Here is a 17,949-nt window from a genome sequence, read left to right as displayed (position 1 = left end):
TTCCAGATGTGGGGAGTCATCATCTATGCTAGGTGAGCTTATGGTTTATGTTCCTGAAAGTAACAAAACAACAACAAACAATAAAATGTATTGGTTCACCAAGTTGCTGGTAACCTTACTTTGGTCTACAATCAGTTCCCTATCTGGAATGGCAGACATTTGTTAATGCCTCTCCAGTAACCCAGTAACGTCATAAACGGTAGCACAAAGTGGGTGAGACACACACACACACACACACACACACACACACACAGAGAGAGAGAGAGAGAGAGAGAGAGAGAGACAGAGACAGAGAGACAGAGAGAGAGACAAAGAGACAGAGAGAGAATGAGTCAATGAAATTGGGTGGTGGGGAATAGAAGGTGAGAGGTAGATCCAGGAGCAGAAGGAGTAAGGGAGAGGAGAGGAGGGTAACTATGATAAGAACATATTGTATGAATGTATGACATTCTCTAAGAATAAACTATCATGTTAAAAATAAAAATATTTTATTTGTAAAGTTTTTTTTTTTTTTTCGGGGCTGCTGTTTGAGGCAGCATCATGTATAGTAGGTGGGCTAGCCTGGAACTCACTTATAGCCCAGCCTGATATCCCTCGTGGCATCCCTCTTGCTAGGACTATAAGGCTGAGCCACCATTCTGTGGTGGCTGTTCATGTTCTAATGCATTTCCACTTGGTGAAAGGTATTTTTCTGCTGCAATGTACAGAATGGGATCCCCGTCATCTATGTGGTTCATTGCTTATTTACATCAGGCAGTGTGTGATCATAGTTTACAAGGAAAGGTCTCTGAGAAAGCATGGTACTTTTTTTTTAATGTTTTGACAAATTCCATTAAGATGTTTATTTTCAGCCTTCCTTGGTTGTCAGTAATTAGTTAATGATAAAATGCTCAATAGTATGTATTTATGTATGTATATATTGTTTGAAGTTCCATGCTTCTTTATGTTCCCGTATTTACTATATGTCACATCATCTTGAAAAACTGTCTTCTAAGAGAATTATTTAGAGGTGTTAGATAATGTTACAACAATGAAATTTATTTCAAAAAAGCAAAAAAATATATTTTAATATAATCAACATTATTTAGCATTGATGTAAACAGCACTATATACTGATGACAACATTGGCTTTGTCTCCATGAGCCTCTAAGAATGCCCTGTAATTTAAATCCATTACTTTTATTCAGTAAGTACTCCAAGGAATCACACACACACACACACACACACACACACACATTCTTTTTAGTCTTAGTTATATGTAAAACCAAAGTCTCTTCCTCCTATATAAATTAGTTTTAAGTTAAAAACTAGTTTAAGGTGCCACTGAATTCTTTGCTTAGAAGCACAAAAGAGGTCTCTCTACTACAAAATAAATTTGTTAGTATAAGGCTATAAATTACTAATAGTTTCTTAGAAAGTAATAACAGGAACATGTAGGGGAAGAGACCTATAATGGAAACCACGCCATCCTCTGTAGATTTTAAAATATATCATCTTGCTGTTTGAGAATGTTCGTACCCCAAATAATATCCAGTATGTTAAGTATCACAGCGTGATTTGCATAATGTTCTCAAAAAGACACATTATTTAAAATAATTAAGTATCTGGGTATGGCCGTGCATGCTTGTAATTCTAGCATTTGGGAAGCAGAGACAGGAGGAAAAGAAGTTCAAAGCTATCTTTGGCTACATAGCAAGTTTGAAGACAATTTGTTCTAAATGAGATTTTGTTTCAAAACAAATAAAAAATAAGTACTATTATATGTTACTCAGAAGCCCACCCCCAAATCTTAAACCTAATGTGTGAGGTAATTTGTCACAGTCACATGACTAGGCTAGGACATTAGTAGCTGCATTATCCGAATTCTTAAGCTTACCATGCTGTCGTGTACTTTGAGTGTATTTCCTCAATTACTTTCATCTTTTCACAAACCGACAAATATCTCCTCATCCAAACTCTTGATCTGCCTGTTGCAAAGGTAAACTTAAGGAGATTTCATGGACACCATTTCAGTTTTAATATTTATTACCATCAAAATTAGTGATTTAAGGCTTACACAACAGTAACCATCACCATAGAAAGAATCTGTCAAAACAAATGAAACCGTCTTCTATATATGTGATAAAGCTTTAATTTATTCCTGTTCAAAATAAACTAGGTTTAACATATAGGTCTTTGAACATGCACTGCACTGGAATTTAGATTAGGCAAGGAGGTTCATCAGACATAGTAGACAAGCTGTGAAAAATCATTTCTTTTAAAAACTCGTTGGCCTGAATTATTGAAATCTGGTGAATTCACATCATCACATGTATAAGTTATGATCAGTAAAAAGTCAGTATTGCACACTGAGCCTGGAAAAGCTCAAGTTTCTTTATATAAATTCTTTATGATATGTGTTTTGTGAAAATCCTTCCTAATGTAGACAGCATTGCAAACTTGCCAATGTGTGTGTGTATATATATATATATATATATATATATATATATATACTTTTTTTCATAGCTCAATCTACAAGCGCATTGCACATTGCCCATAGAAGGGATAAGAAACTGTTCCAAGAGAGGAAAAAATACGTGTAACTAAATATACACATGGTCATTTGGTGCTAAATTTTTTAGTATGCTTGTCTGTTAGTGGTAAAATCATATAAAAGCCAAATAACAGCATTTATCATTGTTATGTGATATACAGAATATTAACAAGAATAAGGCAAGGTACTGATTTCAGCAATGTGTTATATTTGATAGCAATAATAGCTATCTACCAAGTTAAATTGATAAATTGCATGAATATCTTAATTATTAAGGAAGTAAAGTAGATTTGTCTTCTGATTCAGGAATATTAAACAATGAGAGGTCATACACTGATTGGATCACATGAACAAGGAACTTAAATCTAGTAACTCGTCATGAAATCAAACAGTGCAAAAATAATGTTAGTGATTCTAAATTTAAATTTGGATAAATACTGAAGTAGTTTCACTCTTGGATAAACCAAAGTGAGGGACCCTCTTCAGAAATGTGATTTGGGCATCTCTATCTGAAACCAAAGTGAGACAAAGGAGAGAGATCTTGAGGTTTTGTTTTCATATCAAGATACAACGCTCTTTGGTGTCTAAGCATAATCTAAACAAAGGACTTTAGGAGGTTGCCCTTTACCGTTTTCAAAACTATGCAACAGTACTAAACTGAGCAAACGGATGTCAAAACAGTTTGGTTAAATCATTGTGTTGAAGGCTGGCTGAGTGAGAGCAGGTTTCCCTAGACAGAGGAAAAGAAACAAAAAAATAAAAATGTACATCAGCATGGGCAGAAGGCTGGCGAGCATTTAGACTATCAACACCACGGAGGGATCAGTCAGCAGTGAAGCAGTGGACAAGGAGTACCCGTGTTGATACCAAGTTTTGTGCTGCATTTTCAAACTCCTAGTGTTAGCCTGGAGCCTTTCCAAATTAAAGCTGTTCCACTTATGCACAACGTAGAAAATGGAGTCTGAGTTTCAATGAATTTTTAATTTTGTTCAGTCTTGAATCTGTTCAACCAAAAACAATTTAGAAAGGACTGTGGCTATCAGATTCAGAGTGAGTTCAGCTCCTCGCTAGAGAGTTCCTGAATTTCCCATTAAAATCAACAGTGTGCGTCTAACAGCATTCTTTTAATTTGCCCATCAAAACGTGAATCACCACATCAAATATTCTTCAGGGCCTCTTTGGATTCCAGATTAAACATGTCATTTCTCCACATTCTCTGAATACACATGTTAAATAATCATAAATAACAAAACCTTGATAGTCTTTGGCATAGCACAGCTGTTTGATTCAGCTGAGTTTCCAAGTCTTAGAAATTGCACGTGTTCCTTCTTTAGAGTCCTCAAAAGATTAGTCCCCCAAGGCTTTAGCTGAAGGATTCTTTATTGTATTCAAATTTCGTCCCATATGAGTTGTACCGGTTACTCAAATTATGAAGAGTCTTGGAAATCGAACTGGGTCCACAGCAGAAAACTCCAACTGTTTTCCTGGAAAGAGAAGAGAAGAAATGGGAAATCAGATACAAAACTTGGCAGAACGTGACAAGCAGTGCATTGAAGGGACATGGATTATGGCACTGGCAAAGTTAATTTTTTGCTGCTTTACAATTTAAAACAATTTTATAATTATGATATTCATGGTTGGATTCAGCAAAATGTAACAAAGAGTGTAAACTGGCTGGTGGAAATTTGTACAGTGTGTTTTATATTTTTCCCACATGCCACTGGTTACCATACCAAGAGAGAGAGAGCAAAGGGATGCCAATTTCTTAATTGGCATTTTATAAATATTGTTCTGAATTTTCCACAAGGAGTTGCATGAGTTGTGGTGAAACAGAGAGAGAGAAAAAGAGAATGAAAAGGCATTATCACTTGGAAAGTAATGTTTTTATGCATGTGAAAATACCACATACACACACACATACACCCATCTATATATACTTTTAAAAATTTATGCACTGCTGTATTCATGAGAAATGACAAATGGGTTTTTTATTCTCTAACATAAAACTTCCTTTAGTAAACAAAAAAATGTATCTTTAACAAAGAGGAGAAATAAATTCAGAGAATTGAATGTTCTAAATTGATCTTCCTCCAAGCTTTACTGATGCACACTGGCTTCCTTTTAGGATAACAAATGTTGAACACTTCCTACCCCCCAAGGACAAATGCAATACGCCCTCATTACCTCAGCATAATTGGGAGCAGAAGACAAAGACGGGATTTTATTTAAACTCATAAGAATACAGAAAACATTTTTATTAAGACTTCTCACTTCTGAAATTAAACAAGGAACTATGGGAAGAGAACATTTATTTGCAGTCATAATGGTAAAACAGACACATTCTCTTCCATTAGTGAATAAGGGGCTTTTAGTGCACTTCAGTGTTACTGTTCTTTATTAGCGCATGTGCAGCCTTGACTATGATGTCCAACCCTGCAGTTATAACAAACTACTACTATTTTATAAACTTCATACACATACATATATTAAAATAAAGTTTAATTGATGTTACTGTACATAGGGAATCATGCACGCCCAAGATGCCACAAGTTGACAAAAAGCTTAGTTCCAGGTGTGGAAAACCTATCCTGAGATATTGTAAAGGGATCAACAAACAAGGCTATGTCATTGCTTTTGGCTCCCTACCAGAACTTGATGGTAATATGCTATTACTAAAGATACCATACACACTGGGTCAATGACACAGAGAAATAAGTTGCTATTGATCACAATGCTTTATCCTTGGTAGATAGCTTTCACAATATAAAAAGATTCTATGTAGGCTCTTGGACATAAATGTTATCAACAGTTATAGCCAGCTGTGAACACAGAGCTATAATAAAGACCAACGTGGAAATATATGCTCATTGGTACTAGTGGCAAAAAAATAAGTAAATAAAATAAAGTAAAATAAATATATGTGTAATGAACTGCTTTCTGATTAGGCTTAAGACCCACTTCACAGAAGGAATGAATCCCTAGTACATCTGGGCAAGAAGCCATGGCAGGGGAGCTCACAGGCCCTAAGGGTAAACCCACTACTATTATTCTGCTAAATGGAATAAATAATTCTGCTAAATGTCCCATAAATTAAAATCTCTACACCCATAAGTTAATTTAGATTTCAAAACTCAACCAAAAAATGGTGCAATGGGCAGTAATTAGCGTAGAAATTTACACATGGCCAAAGTACAGAGAATTAATGTCTGTGGAGTACTCTACCATAAATGGTGCACCTATATCACATACCTTACCATACCATAAGGCTCAGGGACCATAATAGAAGACGGGGTGATTTTAAGAGCCAGAGCATAAGGAGGGCTGGGGTGAAATGCTCTGAACATGGAAGGACCGCTACACTCACGAGCTCCTGGCAGCTATGCTTGCTGTGTAAGACTTAAAAGTCAACTCTGCAGCATGGAGGTAGGGGTCAAGAGCCACCACCATGACCTGAGGAGTTATTGACAGTTGATGGATGCTGGAGAAGGAAGAACACTTTTCTTTCTTTTTTTTTTTTAAACTGTAGGATGTTTTAGTATTGGCCTCTTTTAAGAGGGCAGCTATCTTTTCATTTTAATTTTTTTATTTATTACAATTTATATACTTTATATCCCAGCTGTAGCATCCTCCCTCATTGCTTCCCAGTCCCATTCTGCCTCCTTCTTCTCCTCCCATGGCCCTGCTCTAGTCCACTGAATGGGGAGGTCCTCTTCCCCTTCCATCTGACCCTAGCCTATCAGTCAGGACTGTCTGCATTGTCTTCTTCTGTGGCCTGGTAAGGCTGCTCTTCCCTCAGGAGGAGGTGATCAAAGAGACAGCTACTGAGTTCATGTCAGAGACAGCTCCTGTTCCCCTTACTAGGGAACCCACTTGGACATAACTGCCATGAGCTACATCTGTGCAGGGATTATAGGTTATCTCCGTGAATGGACTTAGGTTGGAGTATCAGTCTCAGAAAAGACTCCTGGGTCCAAATTTCTTGGTTTTGTTCCTCACCTTGTGGAGCTCCTGTCCCCTCCAGGGCTTTCTATCTCCCCCTTCTTTCATAAGATTCAGTGCACTCTGCCCTTAGTTTGGCTATGAGTCTCAGCATCTGCTTTGATACTCTTCTGGGTAGAGTCTTTTCGAGGCCTTCTGTGGTAGGCTCCTGTCCTGTTCCCTGTTTTCTCCATCTTCTGATGTCTATCCCATTTGCTTTTCTGAATAAGGATTGAGCATCTTACTCAGGGACTTCCTTCTTGCTTACCTTCTTTAGGTACACAGATTTTAGTATGTTTATCCTATGTTGTATGTCTAATATCCACTTTTAAATGAGTATATAGCATGAATGTCTTTCTGCTTCTGGGATGCCTCACTCAGGATGATCTTTTCTAGATCCCACCATTTGCCTGCCAATTTCATGATTTCCTTGTTTTTAATTGCTGAGTAGTATTCCATTGGGTAAATGTACCACAATTTCTATATCCATTCCTCAGTTGAGGGGCATCTGGGTTGATCTAGCTTCTAGCTATTATGAATAAAGCTGCTACAACCATGGTTGAGAAAAAGTCCTGTATACTTGAACATGTTTTGAATATATGCCTAGGAATGGTATAGCTGGATCCTGAGGTAGCACTATTCCTAATTGTTTGAGAAAGCGCCAAATTGATTTCTCCATTGCTGGTGGAAACATTTTTCTTAAGGGTCTGGCTCAGTAGGTCAACCTTGTTACATCTGAGCCTCATACACATTCATATTAGGACAGTACAAACTGGGCTAAAGGTTGTTGTTTTAAGATTATGTAAAGTCGGAAAGTGAGGGAAAGTTGAATCTGAGAGGGGATAGGAGAAGTGGGGGGGGTAAATGTAATCAAAATATACTTTATACATGCATGAAACTGTCAAATATTAGATATAAATGTGTATATGTATATGCATACATAATATCTAAGAATATGTGAAGCAGGCATTTCAGAAATTGAGCATATAACTAGATCTCTTGGGAAAAAAAATCAGAAAAACAAACTAAACCTACATTTATCATTGCCTGTTGCCTAGCAACAACCTGTATGCCAAAGAACAGTGTGCGAAACCTCAAAAGCATCACTGGGTTAAAGACAAAAAAAAAAAAAAATAGTGTTTGTGGAGGCCAAAGCAGCTATAAGTCATGTGACAGAATAAAGACGAGATGGGAGATCTACAGCAAGAAGCACAGAAATGATCTGGTCATATTCAAGATCAAACCACATAAATTTGGTCACAGGACTACAAGCCATCAGTAGGTCAAACACCTCTCAAAGTTTGTACAGGACTGTGGAGAATGGAAAGGCCTGTGCTTCCTGGTTCGTAATTAGTGTTCCTAGGTGTCCCGTTATTTGCAAAGGGTAGTTAACAGAGAGAGTGTTGAGATTTGGCATAGACTTCAAGCCGATCTAACTCAGTAATGTGAAATCACACAGCAAAACTTTTAGAGAACAAAATGAACCAAAGTAGTCAAGCTTCATAGTACAACAAGCCCAATGCAGCTGAGAAGAGTGATTTAAAACGTGCAGGCACTTAAATCTTATCAGAAGGGCTTGGGTGTGTAGGAGAATGTCACACCATGTATTCTGTATGTTCCCTCAACCCCCGGGGATCTAAAAGAAAGACAGTATCCACCTAGTATTATAGACTGATTTATTTATAGTATAAAGTATTATAGACTGATTTATTTCCCTCCACTCTTATGTTAATATCGTAACTTCAGTGCCTCAGAATGTGATTACTATTGGATATAGGACCCATAAGAAGATGATTAAGTTAAAATTAAACAGGAAGGTTGGGATCAAATAAGTAGTATAACTAGAGGGAGTTTGAACACCAGGGAACAGAAAAAAAAAAAAAAAGGTCGTATGAAGGGGCAGAAGGAGAACAGCCATCTTCTAAACAGGGGAAATAGTCGGTTTCCTCAAAAGAGAAGTAAAAGGTGTTTTTGACAGGCGTAAATATGTTTTCCTAGGTATAATACAATTTCTCAGTTGTTAGCTGTTAGCTCCACGGTGCTAGGTTAATAATATAATAGGAGGCAAAGCAAAGAGAGATAAACTGGAAAACATGGCATTAGAATCCATCTATCAAACTCTACAGAGAAGAAATACTGAGAAAAATGCTGCCAGAAGTCTTAGGGATAACAATTGTTTTAATTTGTATGCAACTGTACCCCAGTGTGTGTGGGAGGGGAGACAGAGTAAGAAAGCTTAGGAGTTAGCTACAAAGCATCCCTCAAACTTGATGTAAAAAAAAAAAAAAAAAAAACCCAACCCACAAATCCAAGAATCTCACAAATCTGAAGAAAATGCTGAAAAGATACAACCAAAAGAAATGTTTAGAAGTGCTTAGAGGGACATAAAAATTCAACTATTATGCATGATAAGCAGAAGATGAAATGTAAAGTTGGCAGTATGTATTTGTCTCAAAATAAGCATGCCAGGAATCAGAGGAGTGACATCTCAAAGTGCCAACAAAGCAAACTGTCAACTATTGTATAACAAACACACTGCATTCTACATAGAAACACCTTTGAAAATGAGAACAGAATAAAAAGTTTTCAACAAAACCTGAATTTACTAAAATAAAACGATCATTACAAGGAAGGTTAAAGGAAATTCATCAGGAAGAAGAGAAATATTAACAAATGGTGTCCTAGTTAGCCTGAATTGTTAACTGGACAGAGCAGAGGGTCATCTGAAAGGAATTCCACAGTATAGGAACTGTCTCAATTGAATAGACTAATGGTCATGTCTTTGGTGGATTTTCTTGATATTGATTGATTTAGAATGGAGCAGGCCATGTAAGCATATGGGTAAATACAAAGTATGGTTTTGTATAATTGCTAATCTCTTTAACACTTCATTGAATTTTGGAATAAACACATGAACAAAAAAAAAATGGCAAAAATAAATAAATAGATAAATAAATAAATAAATAAGAAAACACTAAAAAATAAAGTAAAATAAATATTAGGAATGAGGTTTATCATTTATTGTTTTTTATTCAGCTACTCAATAATACTTGAATAAAAACATTTTTCAAACATATATACCACACCAGGTAGACCATATCCTGGGCAATAAAACTGATCTCAGTAAGTTTTAAGACGTGGATATATTTTTCAGCCTAATATTTTTTCATCTAATATTGTGGGTACAGTCCATTATGTTAGGAAAGGCATAACTGCAGGAGCATAAGATAGTGACCATCATCACACCTACAGTAAAGGACGAGGGAGCAATGAGTGTGGCTGCTTTCCTCCTGTCTTCTTTTCGTTTGTCCTGAGATAATAGCCAATGGCATAGTAACACTTTCACAGTGGCTTTTTCCCCCTCGGGCAAACACCTTTATATAATTCCCCATGCAAATGTCCAGAAATGTGCTTCAATGACAATTTTAAAGCCTGCCAAGTTGGCAACCCAGAAGCACAATCAAAGTGAAAACTGAAATTTTCTCACTCCAATATCAAGTGAATACACAGCCAGGATCTGTATTCCTACTTGCCTTGACCATCTTAAAAATGTTCCTATGTGACCTGTTTCTCATGCTTGTCCCTATCTCATAAAGGTTCCAAACTGTCCAACTAGGAAGTGATCTAGAAAAAGGGCATAAGGTAGTAAATATGGGAGAGACAGCTAAAATGAAGGGGATTCTGAGTTGGTAGTATGTAAACCTAATACAGTAGAAGCTTCCTAACATACATGCATGTAGAGGTTTATCTAAATAAAATCACCAAATAATATGGAAGACAGAGTCACACCTTGACAACTTTTGTCACTAAAATGAGGCTTCCAGTAGCAGGATTGGGTTAGAGTTAATTGAGTTGTTGTCCAAAGGGGTCCAATGAGAACTACAAAACAACCCAGGTTGTTGGCAAGACTGTTATTCACAAACTGACAGTAAAACCTGATTGCCGAACTTACACAATTCACTAAACACAGTGAAGTCACACTGATGCCTACCTAGAGAATTACCCATTAGGGCCTAGCATTCGTAGTACCAGAAAGAACTCTGCATGTTACCAAAAGAGAAATGTAAACACCAAGTCAGCTAGCTACAAATCATTTATCTACAATGTGGTCCTGTCTGCAAGATAAGTTAGGGCAACTGTGGTACTTTGTAGGAGTAACCAAGCAATACCTGATTTGACTTAAAGCCCATGCTGTGAGATGAAACCCAGAACTGATGCTGGGTGACTAGGAACCTGAGACATAGGGTAAAACCAAATACTACTGTTCTGCTAAAAGAATGTAACAAAAAATGACTACTAATGACATTCTGTTATTCTCATAAATCAGTGCCTTGCTAAACCATCATCAGAGAAGCTTCTTTATGAAGCAGATGGGAACAAATATGGAAACCAAAGTCAGACAATATGCAGAGAGACCCTAGAACATTCATCTCTAAATGGTCTAATCCCAACAAATCCCTCCACTCAGAGGTCAGGGCACTTGGAGAAAAAGGAAGGACAAAGAGTGTAAAAGCCAATGAGGAGGAAGGTCACCAATAAATTTAGGCCTTCGAAACACAACTGATGCACCTATGAACTCACAGAAACTGTGGCCACAGACACAGGTTTGCATGGCTCTGCACCAGATAGCATCCTAGAGCTGAAAGAAGTAGATATAAGCATCCATCCCTAAACTAGAAGCCATCTTCAATTAATAACCCCTAGCAAATGAAAATTCAATATTCTCCAGGTGTGTCTCACTGGGGAGAGAAACTAATCTTAAGGGTAAGGTGTGTGATCAACAGTAGGTGGTTAAGAGAAAATGAACACTATGGCATCTTTGGAGAGTCTTTGACTCATGATGTCATATCAGGACTTTTTATTTTTTAACTTTATCATTTTAAATTTTTTTATTACTGTTTTTTAGTTTACTTTCCAAGTCCCTTACACAGATATTATGGCTTCCAGTTAAGCGTTTTTTAAGGGTCTCCTGAGTGTGTGAACAACTGGTCTCTGCATCTATACCTGTTTCTTGGACTCTATTTCTTCTGCCTGTTTTGTCCTATCTCAATCTATTTGTCATTGTTTTATCATATCATAATATATTATATGATATCGTTATATTATATTATATTACATTATATTATATTATATTATATTATATTATGATACATTCTAATCCCCTAGGAGCCTGTTTGTTTTCTAATGAGATACAAAAAAGACCGGGGTGGGGGGATTGGATCTAAATGTGAAAGGAAGTGGGATAGACTTTGTAGGAATAGAGGGCAGGGAAACAATAATCAGAAAATATTATATAAAAATTATTTTCAGTAAAAAAAAAACAGAATTAGTTTGTAAATTTTTATATGTACAATTTGACAGGGTGTGCCCTTTTCCAGCCCAGGTATTTAAAGCTTGATCAGAAGTTTTTCAAACAAACCTATAAAAACAACCAAGACATACTGGCTCTTTGGTCTCCCCACCCCCGAAGGGAGGAGCAGTCCTGTTAGGCCACAGAGGAGGGCTTTGCAGCCAGTCCTGAAGATACCTGATAAAACAGGATCAGATGAATGGGGAGGAGGTCCCCCCCATCAGTGGACTTGGAAAGGGGCACGGTGGAGATGAGGGAGGGAGGGAGGGAGGGACTGGGAGGGAATGAGGGATCGGGACACGGCTGGGATACAGAGTTAATAAAATGTAACTGATAAAAAAAAAAATAAAAAAAAATAAAAAAAAATAAAAAAAAAAGAAAACTACATATTTGGAAGTTGATCAGAATAACTCTAAACATTGCAAGAACAAGAGAAAAGGTTACATGAAAATTAACATGTTTTTGACCTATATAATGGAAAATACAACCAAAGTGAGATACAAACTGGTATCAGAGAAATTCATAGCTGTAAATAGTCATCTTACAAAACACAGTTCTGAAGATTATACTATGTTTATCTCTTAATATTCTAGATAATTATGTAGTGATTAACATGCAAAGTAAAAAAAAAGAAGAAAAGAAGTGTGGAAAAAATAATGCCATGATCAGTAAACTCTGGACTCTGGGCACAGTGCAGGGAATCTTATGAAAGAACGGGGAGAAAGAAAGACCTGGATGGGGACAGGAGCTCCAAAAGGAGACCAACAGAACCAAAGAATCTGGGCACAGGGGTCTTTGCAGAGAGGGATACTCAAACCAAGGACCATGCATAGCGATAACCTAGAACCCCTACACAGATGTAGCCTATGGCAGCTCAGTCTCCAAGTGGGTTTCCTAGTAAGGGGATCAGTGGCTGGCTCTTTGATCACCTTCTCCTGTAGTGGTGTGGCCATGCCAGACCACAGAGAAAGACGAGGCAGCCAGCCTTGATGGGACCTGATAGGCTAGGTCAGATAGAAGGGGAGGAGGACCTCCCCTATTAGGGGACCAGGGAAAGGGCATAGACTGAGAAGAGGGAGGTTGGGTGGGACTGGGAGGAGATAAGGGACGGGGCTACAGTGGGGGATACAAAGTGAATAAATTGTAATAAATAAATAAATAAATAGAATTAAATTTAAGAAAAAGAAGAGAAAGGGCCAAGTGATCCAGGACTAAGCTGGTTTCGTTATGAAGACAATAAAATCATAACCTTTTACTCACCTCAAAAAAATCAAAACCCAAAACAAACAAAGCAAAGCAAACCAAACCACACCAAAAAGTAAACAATCCATATGTACAAAAATTTTGATATTTCCATGCAGCGTGACACAATTAGAAAAACTGACAGGATAAGTGGAGTCAACTGCTAAGCAGAGAATGCTGTCTAAAAGCAGGCATTGAAACTGATTCCAGAAGCACTTAAAATGCCAGTGCATAATTTCTTAATATGACTTTGTACATTATGGGTGTGAGCATTAAATAATGAGAGCTTGTTCTTTGCACAGAGTCATTGTAGCCCAGGCCCAGGAGTTTTCGGTAACTTGGTGCAGGACACGGGAGCAAATCTGAACACTAATCCTAGCTGCTTAGCCGTCGTTGCCTTGGAAATTCTATGAGGCGGCAAAATAAAAAACTTGGTCTCAAAGTTTGACCAATATTGAATACTTTCTTATTTTCCTTTGTAAACTAAATATATTTATGGCTTAAAATATACCATACATTTATACTATGAACAATAGGAAACTGGGTTAGAGTTAGTATAATTAGTCTTTCTATGTTCTTAAATGGTAAAGTGGTATAAAATTTGTTAGACTCTCCTATTATGCTCTGAAAACTATTATTAATAATTGTTTAGCATCCAGAGAGAAAGCCTGGCTTCTATCCCTAGTGTGCAAGGAAACACAAACAAGCAAATCAAGAAAGAACAAAATACCACTAGAGTAATGGATTCCTTCATCATGTTAGAGTTGAAATACTGCATCTGGGAGTCTATCAACATCTACTGTCAAGTCCCACCCTTTCAGAGACAAATTGCAATGTTAAACTGTTAATCTTTCTATTTGAGGAAAGCTATAAACTACAAATGCACACTGAACCCATAACCAAAAGAGAGCAGTTCATTTCTGAAATCAGCTCATCCAGAATAGCTTTCAATAACGTCACTGTATTTGGAGGTCGCAGGTTCATCAATAAAATAATGATGAAGACAGAGTGACTTCAAAATATTTGTCTTTTTTACAGAGCATATATTCCGATTATACAGTCCATTTTGTGAATTTTAAAAGGCCACAGGATGAAAGCTGACTCTATTCTGATGCAGGGTATAAACATCTGTGGGTTGTTTTTTTTTTTTTTTAAGACAGGAATTATGTTTTCTTAAAAGCCTGTATTACTCCCATATCAGAAAAATAATTTTTTAGTATTTTTAACAGTAAAGATATAGAGGGACTTAAATGTCTCCAGTTAAGGTGGAGGTGGTCATATTAACCATATTTTATAATAATATAAGATTAACTATCATGGAGGTTGTCCATGATCAAACATAAAAACATCATTGAAAGTAAATTGAAGAAAGTTTTAAAAATAATCTTAAAAGATAGAAAAGTAATTATCTACTGTAGAGTCTCTTTATTGTACACCCATTGATTTACACACCGCCCTAGTTTATTTTCAATTGCTATGAGAAACATAGTGAACAAAAGAAATTTAGGGAGGAAAAGATTTATGTCATCTTACAGCTTGTGGCCCATCATGAAAGGACACTGGGGCCAGAACTCAAGGCCAGAATGGGAGTCAGAAATTAAAGCAGAAACTGTTCACTGAATTGATCTCCAGGGTTTGCCTAGCTTACCTTTTATACACCAAAGTACCATCTGGCCCAGGGGTGGCACTGGCCACATAGGTCTGGCATATCAACTACTAGTCAAGAAAATGCTGCCACAGACTTGCCTGTGAGCCAATATTATGAAGGCATTTACTCAGCTGAGGCTTTCTTGACCTCGATGGCCCTACTTAGTATCAAAATGACCAAAAGCTATTCACAAAAGCTTTGTGAGTACAAAGATATTCACACAGGAACTCAAAGCTTATTTAATAATTCACAACAACAAAATAGTAGCTCCCCACTCTGAGACACAGATTATAAATGTACAATCTGTATCATATACTAAGTGGATGCCACTGGCTTAATAAATTAACTTTTTTCTGAAATTGAAAAATATCTGCCCAACATACAGTGTTAAAAAGCTAAATGTATATGCTTGTTATCTTTATGTTTATTTTGTTTCAGTGACTTATATGCATGAGATTAACCAAATGTTTTATCTTAAATGAAAGTTTCTATTTATGTAGTACTTATTGTCCTATTGGCAATTTCTAAGATATCAATTCATCATGTGTTATCACTTGAGTTTTTGATCTTATCCATTCTGATAGGTGTAAGGTGGATTCTCAGGGTTGTTTTGATTTGCATTTCCCTATTGACTAAGGATGTTGAGCATTTCTTAAAGTGTTTCTCTGCCATTCTATATTCCTTTGTTGAGAATTCTCTGCTTAGCTCTGTACCACAATTTTTTTTATTGGATTATTTGGTTTGTTGGTGTCTAATTTCTTAAAACTCAAGTGACAACACATGCTGGAGAGGATGTTGAGAAATAGGAATCCTCCTCCATTGCTGGTGGGAGTGCAAACTTATACAACCACTTTAGAAATCAATCTGTCTCTTTCTCAGAAAATTTGGAAGAGTGCTACCTCAAGATCCAGCTATACAACTCCCAGGCATATATCCAAAATATGCTCAAGTATACAACAAGAACATTTGGTCAACCATGTTCGCAGCAGTTTTATTCATAATAGCAGCTCAGTCTCCAAGTGGTTTTCCCCAGTAAGGGGAACAGGGGCTGGCTCAGTCTCCCTGATGAGGGAGCAGCCTTACCAGGCACAGAGAAAGACAATGCAGCCAGTCCTGATGAGACTTGATAGGCTAGGGTCAGAGGGAACAGGAGGAGGTCCTCCTCTATCAGTGGACTTGGGGAGGGGCATGGGAGGAGAAGAGGGAGAGTAGGATTGGAAGGGGATGAGGGAGGTGGCTAGGCACGGATACAAAGTGAATAAACTGTAATTTATAAAAATATAAATAAATTGTTAAAAAGTAAAAAAAAAGAACTAATGGATGAACCAAAAGGGAAATAAATTCTACTTTTGTTTTATTTTTAGTAAATCATCTGTGAAGAAAATTTAAAAAATATATAAACTTTATGACAAATAGTTAATTCCCAGAAACTCGTGGAAGAACTGATAATCCCGAACTGATTTGTTGTAAGAGAGCCAGTGCATTGGATTTTGTATTCAGATTTGTGCTAAGGAAACTGATTAAGTTGTCAGCAATGTGGTATGGAAAACAAAAGTAATGTTTTCCAGAACTCAGAAAATAACAATGTTGAATATGTCTGTGTTGTTTACACCAAGGGTCAGATAAGTAGGGCATAAATATCCCACCTAAGGCAGGTGAAACTGGAAAAAAAATGGGAAAATGATATATAAAAAACTGTGCTGAGATATTTTTTTGTTGTTGTTCACCTTTACTAGGAAACTGAATACTGCAGAGTTTCTCCATTTTGAAATAATAATTATTCTCTCTAAACAAGCGTATTTCATCAAAGAAAGAGCAAAGCACCTGAAGTAATTTTAAGCTTGCCTCAACCTGAACCACCTTTAATTCTTTATGTTTGGCTCCTTTGACTTCAAGTTTATAACTTCTGAAAGAAAATCTCTGAGGATGAAGTTAGAGGCCACATTGAGTTAGTGATCTTTTCAATGCATTTTATCATCCGTGAGTTCAAGGCTTGGAGATCCTCTTTAAAATTCATACCCTAACAAGCTCTTCTATGTATTTAGTATCAACACCCTCTGTATATATCAGAATGCATTTCTAAAATTACAAAATTTTCATCTACTTTTATGCAGCACATAATGAAACTTCCATCAAGATTGATCACAACTAACATTCTGGTCCTATAACATGAAAACAGAACTAAAAAGTTCTTGGTGATGAAAATTATTATGCATGATATATAATACTTGATGATAAAGTACCATGTTGCTACTAGGTTTATATATTTATTATACTATGCATTTAGTTATTTTAGAGTGTATTTCGTCTACTTACATAAAAAGATTTACTGTAAAACAGCAGCAGCTTCAGACATATCTGGTTTACTATGTTTGTGGCTGCATTATTTTCTCTTGTGCTTTATTTAAAGTTATATTGCATCATTCATTATAGCATTAGGAATACTGGACTGTATTCCATGTCTATCTAAGCAATCAGAATACTATATATATATATATATATAGAGAGAGAGAGAGAGAGAGATGTTATATATTTTAAGCACGTTTATTTGTTTACCCTCTGTACATATCAAAATGTATTTTTAGAAATATGAATTATTTGACTGCATTCATCAACCAAATGACATTTCAATCAAAGCTTGATCAAACATATGATTGTGGTCCCATAACATGAAAACAAAACTAAAAGTTCCCCTCACCTAATGATGCTGTGGCTATCATTAATACGTAAATACAGCACATTACACTTGAGTATGTGGTAAAGTTGGTATAAAGAAATAGAATGCACTGTGAACCATGTATAATAATATGCAAGTATGTGCTAAGTGATGCTTTCACAAAGGTGAATCTCCCCAATGATACATATCTTCAAACATGTCTATGCCACATTAGTAAATTGCAATGGTTAAAAAAAAAGTTGTATGAAAAAATATTAACCTGTGAACAAGTTACTCATATTTTAAAATAAAATTAATTTATGTGCATGTTTGATGAAGAAGTAATAGCAATTTAGGAATGAAAGTACAACTTTTTCAGGTGTGAAAATATATTGGATTCTGGGAGAATTCAATAAGTTAATAGCAATTCCAGTTTAAGAAAAAAATGATGGACAAAGTCCAATTGCTAAACAAGAGCTTCTTCTGTCACCTTACCAGAAACAATCTACAGATCCAATGCAATTCCCGTAAAAATATCAACA

At 36.4% G+C, this 17,949-nt stretch overlaps 1 protein-coding gene across 2 annotated transcripts in view; it reads right to left on the bottom strand.

Moving 5' to 3' along the window:
• Window positions 1-2,007: 2,007 nt before the first annotated feature.
• Nox4 (NADPH oxidase 4) overlaps window positions 2,008-17,949 on the bottom strand; it is a 147,336-nt gene continuing 131,394 nt past the window's right edge. For both annotated transcript variants that reach the window (XM_060367489.1, XM_060367490.1), the window contains exon 18: window positions 2,008-4,017. In XM_060367489.1, the coding sequence (XP_060223472.1) occupies window positions 3,897-4,017 (121 nt within the window). In that variant the 3' untranslated portion in view covers window positions 2,008-3,896. The remainder of the gene's footprint in view (window positions 4,018-17,949) is intronic.

Source organism: Meriones unguiculatus, chromosome 14 (assembly GCF_030254825.1).
Source record: "Meriones unguiculatus strain TT.TT164.6M chromosome 14, Bangor_MerUng_6.1, whole genome shotgun sequence".
Taxonomy (NCBI): Eukaryota; Metazoa; Chordata; class Mammalia; order Rodentia; family Muridae; genus Meriones; species Meriones unguiculatus.
Note: the sequence above shows the minus strand (reverse complement) of the source record. Positions and strands in the feature narration are given on the sequence as shown.